The sequence below is a fragment of the Haematobia irritans genome, chromosome 3 (genome assembly GCF_050003625.1).
Source record: "Haematobia irritans isolate KBUSLIRL chromosome 3, ASM5000362v1, whole genome shotgun sequence".
NCBI lineage: Eukaryota > Metazoa > Arthropoda > Insecta > Diptera > Muscidae > Haematobia > Haematobia irritans.
In genome coordinates, this window is record NC_134399.1 from 91,610,594 (window position 1) to 91,630,714 (window position 20,121).

Consider the following 20,121-nt stretch of genomic DNA (forward strand, 5'->3'; position numbering starts at 1 on the left):
CCAAAACCTAAAAAAATTGAAATTTTTATATGAAAAACTTCTTTTGCCCATATCTCCTTAAATATGCGCCCTAGAGCGAAAAGGACTTTAATGTGTGACCACCCCCAAAAAATTGAAAAATCCACCCAAAACCTACAAAAATTTAAATTTTTATATGAAAAACTTCTTTTGCCCATATCTCCTTAAATATGCGTCCTAGAGCGAAAAGGACTTTAATTCGTGACCACCCCCAAAAAATTGAAAAATCCACCCAAAACCTAAAAAATTTAAATTTTTATATGAAAAACTTCTTTTGCCCATATCTCCTTAAATATGCGTCCTAGAGCGAAAAGGACTTTAATTCGTGACCACCCCCAAAAAATTGAAAAATCCACCCAAAACCTACAAAAATTGAAATTTTTATATGAAAAACTTCTTTTGCCCATGTCTCCTTAAATATGCGTCCTAGAGCGAAAAGGACTTTAATTCGTGACCACCCCCAAAAAATTGAAAAATCCACCCAAAACCTAAAAAAATTGAAATTTTTATATGAAAAACTTCTTTTGCCCATATCTCCTTAAATATGCGTTCTAGAGCGAAAAGGACTTTAATTCGTGACCACCCCCAAAAAATTGAAAAATCCACCCAAAACCTAAAAAAATTGAAATTTTTATATGAAAAACTTCTTTTGCCCATATCTCCTTAAATATGCGTCCTAGAGCGAAAAGGACTTTAATTCGTGACCACCCCCAAAAAATTGAAAAATCCACCCAAAACCTAAAAAAATTTAAATTTTTATATGAAAAACTTCTTTTGCCCATATCTCCTTAAATATGCGTCCTAGAGCGAAAAGGACTTTAGTTCGTGACCACCCCCAAAAAATTGAAAAATCCACCCAAAACCTAAAAAAATTGACATTTTTATATGAAAAACTTCTTTTGCCCATATCTCCTTAAATATGCGTCCTAGAGCGAAAAGGACTTTAATTCGTGACCACCCCCAAAAAATTTAAAAATCCACCCAAAACCTAAAAAAATTTAAATTTTTATATGAAAAACTTCTTTTGCCCATATCTCCTTAAATATGCGTCCTAGAGCGAAAAGGACTTTAATTCGTGACCACCCCCAAAAAATTGAAAAATCCACCCAAAACCTACAAAAATTGACATTTTTATATGAAAAACTTCTTTTGCCCATATCTCCTTAAATATGCGTCCTAGAGCGAAATGGACTTTAATTCGTGACCACCCCCAAAAAATTGAAAAATCCACCCAAAACCTAAAAAAATTGACATTTTTATATGAAAAACTTCTTTTGCCCATATCTCCTTAAATATGCGTCCTAGAGCGAAAAGGACTTTAATTCGTGACCACCCCCAAAAAATTGAAAAATCCACCCAAAACCTACAAAAATTTAAATTTTTATATGAAAAACTTCTTTTGCCCATATCTCCTTAAATATGCGTCCTAGAGCGAAAAGGACTTTAATTCGTGACCACCCCCAAAAAATTGAAAAATCCACCCAAAACCTAAAAAAATTGAAATTTTTATATGAAAAACTTCTTTTGACCATATCCATCCATCCTTAAATATGCGTTCTAGAGCGAAAAGGACTTTAATTCGTGACCACCCCCAAAAAATTGAAAAATCCACCCAAAACCTAAAAAAATTGAAATTTTTATATGAAAAACTTCTTGTGCCCATATCTCCTTAAATATGCGTCCTAGAGCGAAAAGGACTTTAATTCGTGACCACCCCCAAAAAATTGAAAAATCCACCCAAAACCTAAAAAAATTGACATTTTTATATGAAAAACTTCTTTTGCCCATATCTCCTTAAATATGCGTCCTAGAGCGAAAAGGACTTTAATTCGTGACCACCCCCAAAAAATTGAAAAATCCACCCAAAACCTAAAAAAATTTACATTTTTATATGAAAAACTTCTTTTGCCCATATCTCCTTAAATATGCGTCCTAGAGCGAAAAGGACTTTAATTCGTGACCACCCCCAAAAAATTGAAAAATCCACCCAAAACCTAAAAAATTGAAATTTTTATATGAAAAACTTCTTGTGCCCATATCTCCTTAAATATGCGTCCTAGAGCGAAAAGGACTTTAATTCGTGACCACCCCCAAAAAATTGAAAAATCCACCCAAAACCTAAAAAAATTGACATTTTTATATGAAAAACTTCTTTTGCCCATATCTCCTTAAATATGCGTCCTAGAGCGAAAAGGACTTTAATTCGTGACCACCCCCAAAAAATTGAAAAATCCACCCAAAACCTACAAAAATTGAAATTTTTATATGAAAAACTTCTTTTGCCCATATCTCCTTAAATATGCGTCCTAGAGCGAAAAGGACTTTAATTCGTGACCACCCCCAAAAAATTGAAAAATCCACCCAAAACCTACAAAAATTGAAATTTTTATATGAAAAACTTCTTTTGCCCATATCTCCTTAAATATGCGTTCTAGAGCGAAAAGGACTTTAATTCGTGACCACCCCCAAAAAATTGAAAAATCCACCCAAAACCTAAAAAAATTTAAATTTTTATATGAAAAACTTCTTTTGCCCATATCTCCTTAAATATGCGTCCTAGAGCGAAAAGGACTTTAATTCGTAACCACCCCCAAAAAATTGAAAAATCCACCCAAAACCTAAAAAAATTTTTAATTTTTATATGAAAAACTTCTTTTGCCCATATCTCCTTAAATATGCGTCCTAGAGCGAAAAGGACTTTAATTCGTGACCACCCCCAAAAAATTGAAAAATCCACCCAAAACCTAAAAAAATTGACATTTTTATATGAAAAACTTCTTTTGCCCATATCTCCTTAAATATGCGTCCTAGAGCGAAAAGGACTTTAATTCGTGACCACCCCCAAAAAATTTAAAAATCCACCCAAAACCTAAAAAAATTTAAATTTTTATATGAAAAACTTCTTTTGCCCATATCTCCTTAAATATGCGTCCTAGAGCGAAAAGGACTTTAATTCGTGACCACCCCCAAAAAATTGAAAAATCCACCCAAAACCTACAAAAATTGAAATTTTTATATGAAAAACTTCTTTTGCCCATATCTCCTTAAATATGCGTCCTAGAGCGAAATGGACTTTAATTCGTGACCACCCCCAAAAAATTGAAAAATCCACCCAAAACCTAAAAAAATTGACATTTTTATATGAAAAACTTCTTTTGCCCATATCTCCTTAAATATGCGTCCTAGAGCGAAAAGGACTTTAATTCGTGACCACCCCCAAAAAATTGAAAAATCCACCCAAAACCTACAAAAATTTAAATTTTTATATGAAAAACTTCTTTTGCCCAAATCTCCTTAAATATGCGTCCTAGAGCGAAAAGGACTTTAATTCGTGACCACCCCCAAAAAATTGAAAAATCCACCCAAAACCTAAAAAAATTGAAATTTTTATATGAAAAACTTCTTTTGCCCATATCTCCTTAAATATGCGTTCTAGAGCGAAAAGGACTTTAATTCGTGACCACCCCCAAAAAATTGAAAAATCCACCCAAAACCTAAAAAAATTGAAATTTTTATATGAAAAACTTCTTGTGCCCATATCTCCTTAAATATGCGTCCTAGAGCGAAAAGGACTTTAATTCGTGACCACCCCCAAAAAATTGAAAAATCCACCCAAAACCTAAAAAAATTGACATTTTTATATGAAAAACTTCTTTTGCCCATATCTCCTTAAATATGCGTCCTAGAGCGAAAAGGACTTTAATTCGTGACCACCCCCAAAAAATTGAAAAATCCACCCAAAACCTAAAAAAATTTACATTTTTATATGAAAAACTTCTTTTGCCCATATCTCCTTAAATATGCGTCCTAGAGCGAAAAGGACTTTAATTCGTGACCACCCCCAAAAAATTGAAAAATCCACCCAAAACCTAAAAAAATTGAAATTTTTATATGAAAAACTTCTTGTGCCCATATCTCCTTAAATATGCGTCCTAGAGCGAAAAGGACTTTAATTCGTTACCACCCCCAAAAAATTGAAAAATCCACCCAAAACCTAAAAAAATTGAAATTTTTATATGAAAAACTTCTTTTGCCCATATCTCCTTAAATATGCGTCCTAGAGCGAAAAGGACTTTAATTCGTGACCACCCCCAAAAAATTGAAAAATCCACCCAAAACCTTCTTTTGCCCATATCTCCTTAAATATGCGTCCTAGAGCGAAAAGGACTTTAATTCGTGACCACCCCCAAAAAAATGAAAAATCCACCCAAAACCTAAAAAAATTGAAATTTTTATATGAAAAACTTCTTTTGCCCATATCTCCTTAAATATGCGTCCTAGAGCGAAAAGGACTTTAATTCGTGACCACCCCCAAAAAATTGAAAAATCCACCCAAAACCTAAAAAAATTGACATTTTTATATGAAAAACTTCTTTTGCCCATATCTCCTTAAATATGCGTCCTAGAGCGAAAAGGACTTTAATTCGTCACCACCCCCAAAAAATTGAAAAATCCACCCAAAACCTAAAAAAATTGAAATTTTTATATGAAAAACTTCTTTTGCCCATATCTCCTTAAATATGCGTCCTAGAGCGAAAAGGACTTTAATTCGTGACCACCCCCAAAAAATTGAAAAATCCACCCAAAACCTAAAAAAATTTAAATTTTTATATGAAAAACTTCTTTTGCCCATATCTCCTTAAATATGCGTCCTAGAGCGAAAAGGACTTTAATTCGTGACCACCCCCAAAAAATTGAAAAATCCACCCAAAACCTACAAAAATTGAAATTTTTATATGAAAAACTTCTTTTGCCCATATCTCCTTAAATATGCGTCCTAGAGCGAAAATGACTTTAATTCGTGACCACCCCCAAAAAATTGAAAAATCCACCCAAAACCTAAAGAAATTTAAATTTTTATATGAAAAACTTCTTTTGCCCATATCTCCTAAAATATGCGTCCTAGAGCGAAAAGGACTTTAATTCGCGACCACCCCCAAAAAATTGAAAAATCCACCCAAAACCTACAAAAATTTAAATTTTTATATGAAAAACTTCTTTTGCCCATATCTCCTTAAATATGCGTTCTAGAGCGAAAAGGACTTTAATTCGTGACCACCCCCAAAAAATTGAAAAATCCACCCAAAACCTAAAAAAATTTAAATTTTTATATGAAAAACTTCTTTTGCCCATATCTCCTTAAATATGCGTCCTAGAGCGAAAAGGACTTTAATTCGTGACCACCCCCAAAAAATTTAAAAATCCGCCCAAAACCTACAAAAATTGAAATTTTTATATGAAAAACTTCTTTTGCCCATATCTCCTTAAATATGCGTCCTAGAGCGAAAAGGACTTTAATTCGTGACCACCCCCAAAAAATTGAAAAATCCACCCAAAACCTACAAAAATTGAAATTTTTATATGAAAAACTTCTTTTGCCCATATCTCCTTAAATATGCGTCCTAGAGCGAAAAGGACTTTAATTCGTGACCACCCCCAAAAAATTGAAAAATCCACCCAAAACCTAAAAAAATTTAAATTTTTATATGAAAAACTACTTTTGCCCATATCTCCTTAAATATGCGTCCTAGAGCGAAAAGGACTTTAATTCGTGACCACCCCCAAAAAATTGAAAAATCCACCCAAAACCTACAAAAATTTCAATTTTTATATGAAAAACTTCTTTTGCCCATATCTCCTTAAATATGCGTCCTAGAGCGAAAAGGACTTTAATTCGTGACCACCCCCAAAAAATTGAAAAATCCACCCAAAACCTACAAAAATTGAAATTTTTATATGAAAACTTCTTTTGCCCATATCTCCTTAAATATGCGTCCTAGAGCGAAAAGGACTTTAATTCGTGACCACCCCCAAAAAATTGAAAAATCCACCCAAAACCTAAAAAAATTGACATTTTTATATGGAAAACTTCTTTTGCCCATATCTCCTTAAATATGCGTCCTAGAGCGAAAAGGACTTTAATTCGTGACCACCCCCAAAAAATTGAAAAATCCACCCAAAACCTAAAAAAATTGAAATTTTTATATGAAAAACTTCTTTTGCCCATATCTCCTTAAATATGCGTCCTAGAGCGAAAAGGACTTTAATTCGTGACCACCCCCAAAAAATTGAAAAATCCACCCAAAACCTAAAGAAATTTAAATTTTTATATGAAAAACTTCTTTTGCCCAAATCTCCTTAAATATGCGTCCTAGAGCGAAAAGGACTTTAATTCGTGACCACCCCCAAAAAATTGAAAAATCCACCCAAAACCTACAAAAATTTAAATTTTTATATGAAAAAGTTCTTTTGCCCATATCTCCTTAAATATGCGTTCTAGAGCGAAAAGGACTTTAATTCGTGACCACCCCCAAAAAATTGAAAAATCCACCCAAAACCTAAAAAAATTTAAATTTTTATATGAAAAACTTCTTTTGCCCATATCTCCTTAAATATGCGTCCTAGAGCGAAAAGGACTTTAATTCGTGACCACCCCCAAAAAAATTGAAAAATCCACCCAAAACCTAAAAAAATTTAAATTTTTATATGAAAAACTTCTTTTGCCCATATCTCCTTAAATATGCGTCCTAGAGCGAAAAGGACTTTAATTCGTGACCACCCCCAAAAAATTGAAAAATCCACCCAAAACCTACAAAAATTGAAATTTTTATATGAAAAACTTCTTTTGCCCATATCTCCTTAAATATGCGTCCTAGAGCGAAAAGGACTTTAATTCGTGACCACCCCCAAAAAATTTAAAAATCCGCCCAAAACCTACAAAAATTGAAATTTTTATATGAAAAACTTCTTTTGCCCATATCTCCTTAAATATGCGTCCTAGAGCGAAAAGGACTTTAATTCGTGACCACCCCCAAAAAATTGAAAAATCCACCCAAAACCTACAAAAATTGAAATTTTTATATGAAAAACTTCTTTTGCCCATATCTCCTTATATATGCGTCCTAGAGCGAAAAGGACTTTAATTCGTGACCACCCCCAAAAAATTGAAAAATCCACCCAAAACCTACAAAAATTGAAATTTTTATATGAAAAACTTCTTTTGCCCATATCTCCTTATATATGCGTCCTAGAGCGAAAAGGACTTTAATTCGTGACCACCCCCAAAAAATTGAAAAATCCACCCAAAACCTACAAAAATTGAAATTTTTATATGAAAAACTTCTTTTGCCCATATCTCCTTAAATATGCGTCCTAGAGCGAAAAGGACTTTAATTCGTGACCACCCCCAAAAAATTGAAAAATCCACCCAAAACCTACAAAAATTGAAATTTTTATATGAAAAACTTCTTTTGCCCATATCTCCTTAAATATGCGTCCTAGAGCGAAAAGGACTTTAATTCGTGACCACCCCCAAAAAATTGAAAAATCCACCCAAAACCTAAAAAAATTGACATTTTTATATGGAAAACTTCTTTTGCCCATATCTCCTTAAATATGCGTCCTAGAGCGAAAAGGACTTTAATTCGTGACCACCCCCAAAAAATTGAAAAATCCACCCAAAACCTACAAAAATTGAAATTTTTATATGAAAAACTTCTTTTGCCCATATCTCCTTAAATATGCGTCCTAGAGCGAAAAGGACTTTAATTCGTGACCACCCCCAAAAAATTGAAAAATCCACCCAAAACCTAAAAAAATTGACATTTTTATATGAAAAACTTCTTTTGCCCATATCTCCTTAAATATGCGTCCTAGAGCGAAAAGGACTTTAATTCGTGACCACCCCCAAAAAATTGAAAAATCCACCCAAAACCTACAAAAATTGAAATTTTTATATGAAAAACTTCTTTTGCCCATATCTCCTTAAATATGCGTCCTAGAGCGAAAAGGACTTTAATTCGTGACCACCCCCAAAAAATTGAAAAATCCACCCAAAACCTAAAAAAATTGAAATTTTTATATGAAAAACTTCTTTTGCCCATATCTCCTTAAATATGCGTCCTAGAGCGAAAAGGACTTTAATTCGTGACCACCCCCAAAAAATTGAAAAATCCACCCAAAACCTACAAAAATTGAAATTTTTATATGAAAAACTTCTTTTGCCCATATCTCCTTAAATATGCGTCCTAGAGCGAAAAGGACTTTAATTCGTGACCACCCCCAAAAAATTTAAAAATCCACCCAAAACCAAAAAAATTTAAATTTTTATATGAAAAACTTCTTTTGCCCATATCTCCTTAAATATGCGTCCTAGAGCGAAAAGGACTTTAATTCGTGACCACCCCCAAAAAATTGAAAAATCCACCCAAAACCTACAAAAATTGAAATTTTTATATGAAAAACTTCTTTTGCCCATATCTCCTTAAATATGCGTCCTAGAGCGAAAAGGACTTTAATTCGTGACCACCCCCAAAAAATTGAAAAATCCACCCAAAACCTAAAAAAATTGACATTTTTATATGAAAAACTTCTTTTGCCCATATCTCCTTAAATATGCGTCCTAGAGCGAAAAGGACTTTAATTCGTGACCACCCCCAAAAAATTGAAAAATCCAAAAAATTGAAATTTTTATATGAAAAACTTCTTTTGCCCATATCTCCTTAAATATGCGTCCTAGAGCGAAAAGGACTTTAATTCGTGACCACCCCCAAAAAATTGAAAAATCCACCCAAAACCTACAAAAATTTAAATTTTTATATGAAAAACTTCTTTTGCCCATATCTCCTTAAATATGCGTCCTAGAGCGAAAAGGACTTTAATTCGTGACCACCCCCAAAAAATTGAAAAATCCACCCAAAACCTAAAAAAATTGACATTTTTATATGAAAAACTTCTTTTGCCCATATCTCCTTAAATATGCGTCCTAGAGCGAAAAGGACTTTAATTCGTGACCACCCCCAAAAAATTGAAAAATCCACCCAAAACCTAAAAAAATTGAAATTTTTATATGAAAAACTTCTTTTGCCCATATCTCCTTAAATATGCGTCCTAGAGCGAAAAGGACTTTAATTCGTGACCACCCCCAAAAAATTGAAAAATCCACGCAAAACCTACAAAAATTGAAATTTTTATATGAAAAACTTCTTTTGCCCATATCTCCTTAAATATGCGTCCTAGAGCGAAAAGGACTTTAATTCGTGACCACCCCCAAAAAATTGAAAAATCCACCCAAAACCTAAAAAAATTGAAATTTTTATATGAAAAACTTCTTTTGCCCATATCTCCTTAAATATGCGTCCTAGAGCGAAAAGGACTTTAATTCGTGACCACACCCAAAAAATTGAAAAATCCACCCAAAACCTAAAAAAATTGAAATTTTTATATGAAAAACTTCTTTTGCCCATATCTCCTTAAATATGCGTCCTAGAGCGAAAAGGACTTTAATTCGTGACCACCCCCAAAAAATTGAAAAATCCACCCAAAACCTAAAAAAATTGACATTTTTATATGAAAAACTTATTTTGCCCATATCTCCTTAAATATGCGTTCTAGAGCGAAAAGGACTTTAATTCGTGACCACCCCGAAAAAATTGAAAAATCCACCCAAAACCTAAAAAAATTGACATTTTTATATGAAAAACTTCTTTTGCCCATATCTCCTTAAATATGTGTCCTAGAGCGAAAAGGACTTTAATTCGTGACCACCCCCAAAAAATTGAAAAATCCACCCAAAACCTAAAAAAATTTACATTTTTACTTTAATTCGTGACCACCCCCAAAAAATTGAAAAATCCACCCAAAACCTAAAAAAATTGAAATTTTTATATGAAAAACTTCTTTTGCCCATATCTCCTTAAATATGCGTCCTAGAGCGAAAAGGACTTTAATTCGTGACCACCCCCAAAAAATTGAAAAATCCACCCAAAACCTAAAAAAATTTAAATTTTTATATGAAAAACTTATTTTGCCCATATCTCCTTAAATATGCGTCCTAGAGCGAAAAGGACTTTAATTCGTGACCACCCCCAAAAAATTGAAAAATCCACCCAAAACCTAAAAAAATTGAAATTTTTATATGAAAAACTTCTTTTGCCCATATCTCCTTAAATATGCGTCCTAGAGCGAAAAGGACTTTAATTCGTGACCACCCCCAAAAAATTGAAAAATCCACCCAAAACCTAAAAAAATTGAAATTTTTATATGAAAAACATCTTTTGCCCATATCTCCTTAAATATGCGTCCTAGAGCGAAAAGGACTTTAATTCGTGACCACCCCCAAAAAATTGAAAAATCCACCCAAAACCTAAAAAAATTGAAATTTTTATATGAAAAACTTCTTTTGCCCATATATCCTTAAATATGCGTCCTAGAGCGAAAAGGACTTTAATTCGTGACCACCCCCAAAAAATTGAAAAATCCACCCAAAACCTACAAAAATTGAAATTTTTATATGAAAAACTTCTTTTGCCCATATCTCCTTAAATATGCGTCCTAGAGCGAAAAGGACTTTAATTCGTGACCACCCCCAAAAAATTGAAAAATCCACCCAAAACCTAAAAAAATTTAAATTTTTATATGAAAAACTTCTTTTGCCCATATCTCCTTAAATATGCGTCCTAGAGCGAAAAGGACTTTAATTCGTGACCACCCCCAAAAAATTGAAAAATCCACCCAAAACCTAAAAAAATTTAAATTTTTATATGAAAAACTTCTTTTGCCCATATCTCCTTAAATATGCGTCCTAGAGCGAAAAGGACTTTAATTCGTGACCACCCCCAAAAAATTGAAAAATCCACCCAAAACCTAAAAAAATTTAAATTTTTATATGAAAAACTTATTTTGCCCATATATCCTTAAATATGCGTCCTAGAGCGAAAAGGACTTTAATTCGTGACCACCCCCAAAAAATTGAAAAATCCACCCAAAACCTAAAAAAATTTAAATTTTTATATGAAAAACTTCTTTTGCCCATATCTCCTTAAATATGCGTCCTAGAGCGAAAAGGACTTTAATTCGTGACCACCCCAAAAAAATTGAAAAATCCACCCAAAACCTAAAAAAATTGAAATTTTTATATGAAAAACTTCTTTTGCCCATATCTCCTTAAATATGCGTCCTAGAGCGAAAAGGACTTTAATTTGTGACCACCCCCAAAAAATTGAAAAATCCACCCAAAACCTAAAAAAATTGACATTTTTATATGAAAAACTTCTTTTGTCCATATCTCCTTAAATATGCGTTCTAGAGCGAGAAGGACTTTAATTCGTGACCACCCCCAAAAAATTGAAAAATCCACCCAAAACCTAAAAAAATTGAAATTTTTATATGAAAAACTTCTTTTGCCCATATCTCCTTAAATATGCGTCCTAGAGCGAAAAGGACTTTAATTCGTGACCACCCCCAAAAAATTGAAAAATCCACCCAAAACCTACAAAAATTTAAATTTTTATATGAAAAACTTCTTTTGCCCATATCTCCTTAAATATGCGTCCTAGAGCGAAAAGGACTTTAATTCGTGACCACCCCCAAAAAAATTGAAAAATCCACCCAAAACCTAAAAAAATTTAAATTTTTATATGAAAAACTTCTTTTGCCCATATCTCCTTAAATATGCGTTCTAGAGCGAAAAGGACTTTAATTCGTGACCACCCCCAAAAAATTGAAAAATCCACCCAAAACCTACAAAAATTGAAATTTTTATATGAAAAACTTCTTTTGCCCATATCTCCTTAAATATGCGTCCTAGAGCGAAAAGGACTTTAATTCGTGACCACCCCCAAAAAATTGAAAAATCCACCCAAAACCTACAAAAATTGAAATTTTTATATGAAAAACTTCTTTTGCCCATATCTCCTTAAATATGCGTTCTAGAGCGAAAATGACTTTAATTCGTGACCACCCCCAAAAAATTGAAAAATCCACCCAAAACCTAAAAAAATTGACATTTTTATATGAAAAACTTCTTTTGCCCATATCTCCTTAAATATGCGTCCTAGAGCGAAAAGGACTTTAATTTGTGACCACGCCCAAAAAATTGAAAAATCCACCCAAAACCTAAAAAAATTTAAATTTTTATATGAAAAACTTCTTTTGCCCATATCTCCTTAAATATGCGTCCTAGAGCGAAATGGACTTTAATTCGTGACCACCCCCAAAAAATTGAAAAATCCACCCCAAACCTAAAAAATTGAAATTTTTATATGAAAAACTTCTTTTGCCCATATCTCCTTAAATATGCGTCCTAGAGCGAAAAGGACTTTAATTCGTGACCACCCCCAAAAAATTGAAAAATCCACCCAAAACCTACAAAAATTGAAATTTTTATATGAAAAACTTCTTTTGTCCATATCTCCTTAAATATGCGTCCTAGAGCGAAAAGGACTTTAATTCGTGACCACCCCCAAAAAATTGAAAAATCCACCCAAAACCTAAAAAAATTGAAATTTTTATATGAAAAACTTCTTTTGCCCATATCTCCTTAAATATGCGTCCTAGAGCGAAAAGGACTTTAATTCGTGACCACCCCCAAAAAAATTTAAAAATCCACCCAAAACCTACAAAAATTGAAATTTTTATATGAAAAACTTCTTTTGCCCATATCTCCTTAAATATGCGTTCTAGAGCGAAAAGGACTTTAATTCGTGACCACCCCCAAAAAATTGAAAAATCCACCCAAAACCTAAAAAAATTTAAATTTTTATATGAAAAACTTTTTTTGCCCATATCTCCTTAAATATGCGTCCTAGAGCGAAAAGGACTTTAATTCGTGACCACCCCCAAAAAATTGAAAAATCCACCCAAAACCTACAAAAATTGAAATTTTTATATGAAAAACTTCTTTTGCCCATATCTCCTTAAATATGCGTCCTAGAGCGAAAAGGACTTTAATTCGTGACCACCCCCAAAAAATTGAAAAATCCACCCAAAACCTAAAAAATTGAAATTTTTATATGAAAAACTTCTTTTGCCCATATCTCCTTAAATATGCGTCCTAGAGCGAAAATGACTTTAATTCGTGACCACCCCCAAAAAATTGAAAAATCCACCCAAAACCTAAAAAAATTGAAATTTTTATATGAAAATGTTAAAATGTTAAGAATATGTGTATGTATATACTTGGCAACATGAATGTTTAAATGTACTTTACTTTTGATTTCCCATTTTAGTCTTAGTAGCCATGATTTATATATTCCAATGCTTTGTACATATTTTCAGTTAGTCTCAATAAAACATTTAAAACTATCAAAAGCTATCAGGTTATGGGCACCAGTTGTATTGTTTGACATTTTGTGAAAAAATATAATTTGTGAAAAATGAATTCAATATGTCAAATTGAAAAACTCGAGGAAGGAAATTATGAGAGCTGGCGTATCCAGATGAAGAGCGTTCTTATACATTGCGGACAATGGAGCATTGTTAACGGGGATACGAAACTCGAAAATTGCAAAGATACTGGTGAGACTCAAAAGTGGAAGATGGAAGATGAGAAAGCTCTGGCAACAATTTGTCTCAGCGTTAAGTCCACACAACTGAATTTGGTAAAAAATTGTTCCACATCGAATGAGGCATGGATAAAACTTCAAAGCGTCCATAAACCCCAAGGGCCATTGCAAAAGGTTGGCCTATACAAAAAGCTGTTGAATTTGTCAATGAAGGAGAACAGATCAATAGCTGAACACATAAATGAATTCGTGGAAGTGTCGGAAAAGCTGTCAGAAATCGGAATCGAGATTCAGGAGGAGCTCTTGACAATCATTTTGCTGACTAGTCTTCCAAAGCAGTATGACAATTTCGTGGTTGCTATAGAAACTAGAGACAGCCTTCCTAGTTTTTCAGCATTAAAGCAAAAACTGATGGAAGAAGGAGAGAGAAGAAGCCAAGTGCAAGAAATTGAAGGTGCGGAACAACAGGTTTTCGCCGTAAAATCTTTCAAGAAACAGGAGAAAAATTCAGAAAATAGCAAAAATTTTAGAAAGAATATGAATGCTGGTAAGAAGAAGCAGTTTCAAGGTAAATGTTTTTGCTGTGGCCAAGTCGGACATTACGCGAATGATTGTAAGTTCAAGGAGAACAGCAAGAAAAATCAGTCGTTTTCAATGATAGCCGTTGCGGATTCAGGTAAGCTGGAAAAATCTAAGTGGTATCTTGATAGTGGTGCAACTGCGCACATGTGCAACGACAGGAATATGTTCGCTACATATGAGAAATATAACGAACGAATTGCTCTTGCCGGAAATAATTTTCTGAATGCTATTGGGATTGGCGATGTTTTGCTAAAATGCGAGGATTTTAATGTTCGATTAAAAAATGTATTGCATTCGCCGGATCTACAAGCTAACTTCGTTTCAATAAGTAAGGCCGTAAATCAGGGGCTAAAGGCTATCTTCACAAACTCAAATGCAATTATTAAGAATAGAAATAATGAAATCGTAATGAAAGCGTCGAAAACTGACAATATGTTTGTTCTAGAAAACCGGATGGAAAAATTATTTATGATTACAGCAGATATTTGGCATAACCGTTATGGCCATTTAAATCATAAAAGTTTGATGGATTTATCTACGAAAGAAATGGTGCATGGAATGGAGATAAATGGTCATTCAGGAAACGAAAAATGTTCGAGCTGTATGCTTGGTAAGTTACACACACTTCCGTTTCCAAAAGATACCAATACATCGGCAAAAGAAATACTAGAAGTCATCCATAGCGATGTCTGTGGCCCGATAAACATTCCATCTGTAGGAGGTTCAAGATATTTTTTGACTTTTATTGATGAAAAATCTCATAGAATTTTTGTTTATTTTTTAAAGTCAAAAAATGAAGTATTTCCAAAATTTAAAGAATTCCAGAAACTAGTTGAGAATCAAACTGGTAGGAAAATTAAGATCCTTCGTAGTGACAACGGAAGAGAATACATAAATACGGATTTTGACAATTATTTAAAGAATTGTGGCATTGTTAGACAACTTACTGTTCCGTATACACCGCAACAAAATGGAATGGCAGAACGTGCCAATAGAACTTTAGTAGAAATGGCAAGGATCATGATGATACATGCAGGTGTACAAAACTCTCTGTGGGCTGAAGCTATAATGACCGCCGCATATTTAAGAAATCGAAGCCCAAGCAAGCAATTAATGAACAAAACACCATATGAAATATGGCACGATAAGAAACCCAATGTGAAACATTTGCGAACTTTTGGGTGCTATTGCGTAGCTTTGAATAAATCCCAGAAAGCCAAATTTGACAAGAGAGGAAAAGAATATATTATGGTGGGATATTCGTTAGTTTCAAAGGCATATAGATTGTATGATAAAGAGAATAAAAAGGTAATAGAAAGCAGAGATGTTATTTTCGATGAAAATAGATTTAATGTTGAGGAAAAAGTATTACCTCAGAAGGATTGTCTTACGCTATATTTGGATCAATGGCAAGCAAATCAATACGAAATTGACATTGAAAGAGATGAAAACGAAAATTCGAATACAAGTGGAAATAATGAAATACGAGCAATTAGAAGTGACAGTTGTGGAGAGGAAAATTTTAATACAGCAGATGATAACTCCAGTTCAGAAGGTAATGAACATGTTAAAATTGGACCCGGTAGGCCAAAAATTATTAGGTCTGGAAAACCAGGTAGACCAAAAAAGGTTTATAATAAATTAAACAAAATAGTATCCGAAAATATTCCTCAATCATTCCGAGAAGCTTTAGAAAGTGAAAAATCTGCAAATTGGCAAGAAGCTATGAAAACGGAATACAAAGCCTTGCAGAAAAACAAGACCTGGGATGTCGTTGATTTGCCGCCAAAATGTAAAGCTATAGGTTGCAGATGGGTTTTTGCAGTTAAACGGGATAAACATGGACATATCGAGAGGTATAAAGCTCGTTTGGTAGCAAAAGGTTGTAGTCAACGGTATGGATTAGACTATAAAGAAACCTTTTCACCGGTAGTAAGATACGCAACTATACGAATGATTTTAGCTATTGCAGCAGAAGAAAAGATGCATTTACATCAAATTGATGTAAGCACTGCTTATTTGAATAGCGATTTGCAGGAAGATGTATATATGCAGCAGCCAGAAGGATTTAGTAGTGATAACGAGAAAGTTCTTAAGCTAAAAAAATCAATATATGGACTGAAACAGTCTGGTAGAGCATGGAATAATAAATTGGATTCAGTTTTAAAAGGATTAGGATTTATTCCTTGTGAAAGTGAGCCATGCTTGTACAAGAAGGATAACGGAGAAACCGTTTTAATTGCTGTATATGTGGATGACATTATTATTGCATGCAAAAATGAAGAAGAAATCTTGAGGGTGAAATCAAATATTGCAGAATATTTCGACATAAGTGACAAGGGAAAATTGCAACATTTCCTTGGTATGGAGGTAGAAAGAGATACCCCGACAGGTCCTATAAAATAAAGTCAAGTACAGTACATAAAAGATATCCTAGAACAATGTGGTATGAGCGATTGTAAACCTTCTTATATACCTTTAAATTGTGGATATCAATCAGGATGTAACAAAAATTGCAAGAAGACAAATCAGCATGAGTACCAATCGATTGTTGGGGCTTTGACTTATCTTTCGATTACAACACGTCCTGATATTCAGCATTCTGTCAACAAACTTGCCCAAAGAAATGTGGATCCTCATGTGGAGCATTTAACTGCTGTCAAGAATATTTTCCGATACCTAGCAGGAACCAAAAACTACAAGTTAATATTTAAAGCTGGTCAGAAAGGAATTCAAGGTTACGCAGATGCAGACTGGGCAAGCGATACAACAGACAGGAAATCAACAACAGGATATATATTTTTCGTGAACGGATGTGCCGTATCTTGGGAGAGCAAGAAACAAAAGACTATAGCACTAAGTAGCACTGAAGCCGAATACATGGCGATGTCAAATGCTGCAAGAGAAGCAACATATTTGAAGCGATTGATGGCAGAAATTGGTTATGATTCTGGGGAAGCAGTAATTTTAAATTTCGATAATCAAGGCGCTGGAAAATTAGCAGAAAATCCTGTTTTCCATAATCGCTCCAAACATATAGATGTAAAATTCCATCACGTCCGTGAAGTCATTCGAAACAAGGAAGTTGAACTCAAATATTGCCCGACTGAAGATATGGTGGCCGATATTTTAACCAAGAATCTAAGTCGGACAAAACATAATCATTTTGTAAATTTAATTGGAATATCTTAAGTATTTTTTTTGTTTGTTTATTCATTTGTTATAACATCCATGTTGAGGAGGAGTGTTAAAATGTTAAGAATATGTGTATGTATATACTTGGCAACATGAATGTTTAAATGTACTTTACTTTTGATTTCCCATTTTAGTCTTAGTAGCCATGATTTATATATTCCAATGCTTTGTACATATTTTCAGTTAGTCTCAATAAAACATTTAAAACTATCAAAAGCTATCAGAAAAACTTCTTTTGCCCATATCTCCTTAAATATGCGTCCTAGAGCGAAAAGGCCTTTAATTCGTGACCACCCCCAAAAAATTGAAAATTCCACCCAAAACCTAAAAAAATTGACATTTTTATATGAAAAACTTCTTTTGCCCATATCTCCTTAAATATGCGTCCTAGAGCGAAAAGGACTTTAATTCGTGACCACCCCCAAAAAATTGAAAAATCCACCCAAAACCTAAAAAAATTTAAATTTTTATATGAAAAACTTCTTTTGCCCATATCTCCTTAAATATGCGTCCTAGATCGAAAAGGACTTTAATTCGTGGCCACCCCCAAAAAATTGAAAAATCCACCCAAAACCAATAAAAATTGAAATTTTTATATGAAAAACTTCTTTTGCCCATATCTCCTTAAATATGCGTCCTAGAGCGAAAAGGACTTTAATTCGTGACCACCTCCAAAAAATTGAAAAATCCACCCAAAACCTAAAAAAATTGAAATTTTTATATGAAAAACTTCTTTTGCCCATATCTCCTTAAATATGCGTCCTAGAGCGAAAAGGACTTTAATTCGTGACCACCCCCAAAAAATTGAAAAATCCACCCAAAACCTAAAAAAATTGAAATTTTTATATGAAAAACTTCTTTTGCCCATATCTCCTTAAATATGCGTCCTAGAGCGAAAAGGACTTTAATTCGTGACCACCCCCAAAAAATTGAAAAATCCACCCAAAACCTACAAAAATTGAAATTTTTATATGAAAAACTTCTTTTGCCCATATCTCCTTAAATATGCGTTCTAGAGCGAAAAGGACTTTAATTCGTGACCACCCCCAAAAAATTGAAAAATCCACCCAAAACCTAAAAAAATTGACATTTTTATATGAAAAACTTCTTTTGCCCATATCTCCTTAAATATGCGTCCTAGAGCGAAAAGGACTTTAATTCGTGACCACCCCCAAAAAATTGAAAAATCCACCCAAAACCTAAAAAAATTAAATTTTTATATGAAAAACTTCTTTTGCCCATATCTCCTTAAATATGCGTCCTAGAGCGAAAAGGACTTTAATTCGTGACCACCCCCAAAAAATTGAAAAATCCACCCAAAACCTACAAAAATTGAAATTTTTATATGAAAAACTTCTTTTGCCCATATCTCCTTAAATATGCGTTCTAGAGCGAAAAGGACTTTAATTCGTGACCACCCCCAAAAAATTGAAAACTCCACCCAAAACCTAAAAAAATTGAAATTTTTATATGAAAAACTTCTTTTGCCCATATCTCCTTAAATATGCGTCCTAGAGCGAAAAGGACTTTAATTCGTGACCACCCCCAAAAAATTGAAAAATCCACCCAAAACCTACAAAAATTGAAATTTTTATATGAAAAACTTCTTTTGCCCATATCTCCTTAAATATGCGTCCTAGAGCGAAAAGGACTTTAATTCGTGACCACCCCCAAAAAATTGAAAAATCCACCCAAAACCTAAAAAAATTGAAATTTTTATATGAAAAACTTCTTTTGCCCATATCTCCTTAAATATGCGTCCTAGAGCGAAAAGGACTTTAATTCGTGACCACCCCCAAAAAATTGAAAAATCCACCCAAAACCTACAAAAATTGAAATTTTTATATGAAAAACTTCTTTTGCCCATATCTCCTTAAATATGCGTCCTAGAGCGAAAAGGACTTTAATTCGTGACCACCCCCAAAAAATTGAAAAATCCACCCAAAACCTACAAAAATTGACATTTTTATATGAAAAACTTCTTTTGCCCCTATCTCCTTAAATATGCGTCCTAGAGCGAAAAGGACTTTAATTCGTGACCACCCCCAAAAAATTGAAAAATCCACCCAAAACCTAAAAAAATTTAAATTTTTATATGAAAAACTTCTTTTGCCCATATCTCCTTAAATATGCGTCCTAGAGCGAAAAGGACTTTAATTCGTGACCACCCCCAAAAAATTGAAAAATCCACCCAAAACCTAAAAAAATTGAAATTTTTATATGAAAAACTTCTTTTGCCCATATCTCCTTAAATATGCGTCCTAGAGCGAAAAGGACTTTAATTCGTGACCACCCCCAAAAAATTGAAAAATCCACCCAAAACCTAAAAAAATTGAAATTTTTATATGAAAAACTTCTTTTGCCCATATCTCCTTAAATATGCGTCCTAGAGCGAAAAGGACTTTAATTCGTGACCACCCCCAAAAAATTGAAAAATCCACCCAAAACCTAAAAAAATTGACATTTTTATATGAAAAACTTCTTTTGCCCATATCTCCTTAAATATGCGTCCTAGAGCGAAAAGGACTTTAATTCGTGACCACCCCCAAAAAATTGAAAAATCCACCCAAAACCTAAAAAAATTAAAATTTTTATATGAAAAACTTCTTTTGCCCATATCTCCTTAAATATGCGTCCTAGAGCGAAAAGGACTTTAATTCGTGACCACCCCCAAAAAATTGAAAAATCCACCCAATATCTAAAAAAATTGAATTTTTTATATGAAAAACTTCTTTTGCCCATATCTCCTTAAATATGCGTTCTAGAGCGAAAAGGACTTTAATTCGTGACCACCCCCAAAAAAATTGAAAAATCCACCCAAAACCTAAAAAAATTGACATTTTTATATGAAAAACTTCTTTTGCCCATATCTCCTTAAATATGCGTCCTAGAGCGAAAAGGACTTTAATTCGTGACCACCCCCAAAAAATTGAAAAATCCACCCAAAACCTAAAAAAATTGAAATTTTTATATGAAAAACTTCTTTTGCCCATATCTCCTTAAATATGCGTCCTAGAGCGAAAAGGACTTCAATTCGTGACCA

General features: G+C 33.4%; 1 protein-coding gene across 1 annotated transcript; it reads left to right on the forward strand.

Annotated features, from left to right (window-relative positions):
• The first annotated feature begins 16,331 nt into the window (after nt 1-16,331).
• On the forward strand, nt 16,332-17,218 carry LOC142231066 (uncharacterized). Its single transcript, XM_075301686.1, has 2 exons — nt 16,332-17,051; nt 17,213-17,218. Exons 1-2 carry the CDS (start codon nt 16,332-16,334, stop codon nt 17,216-17,218), a joined length of 726 nt encoding a protein of 241 aa, XP_075157801.1.
• The last annotated feature ends 2,903 nt before the right edge of the window (nt 17,219-20,121 follow it).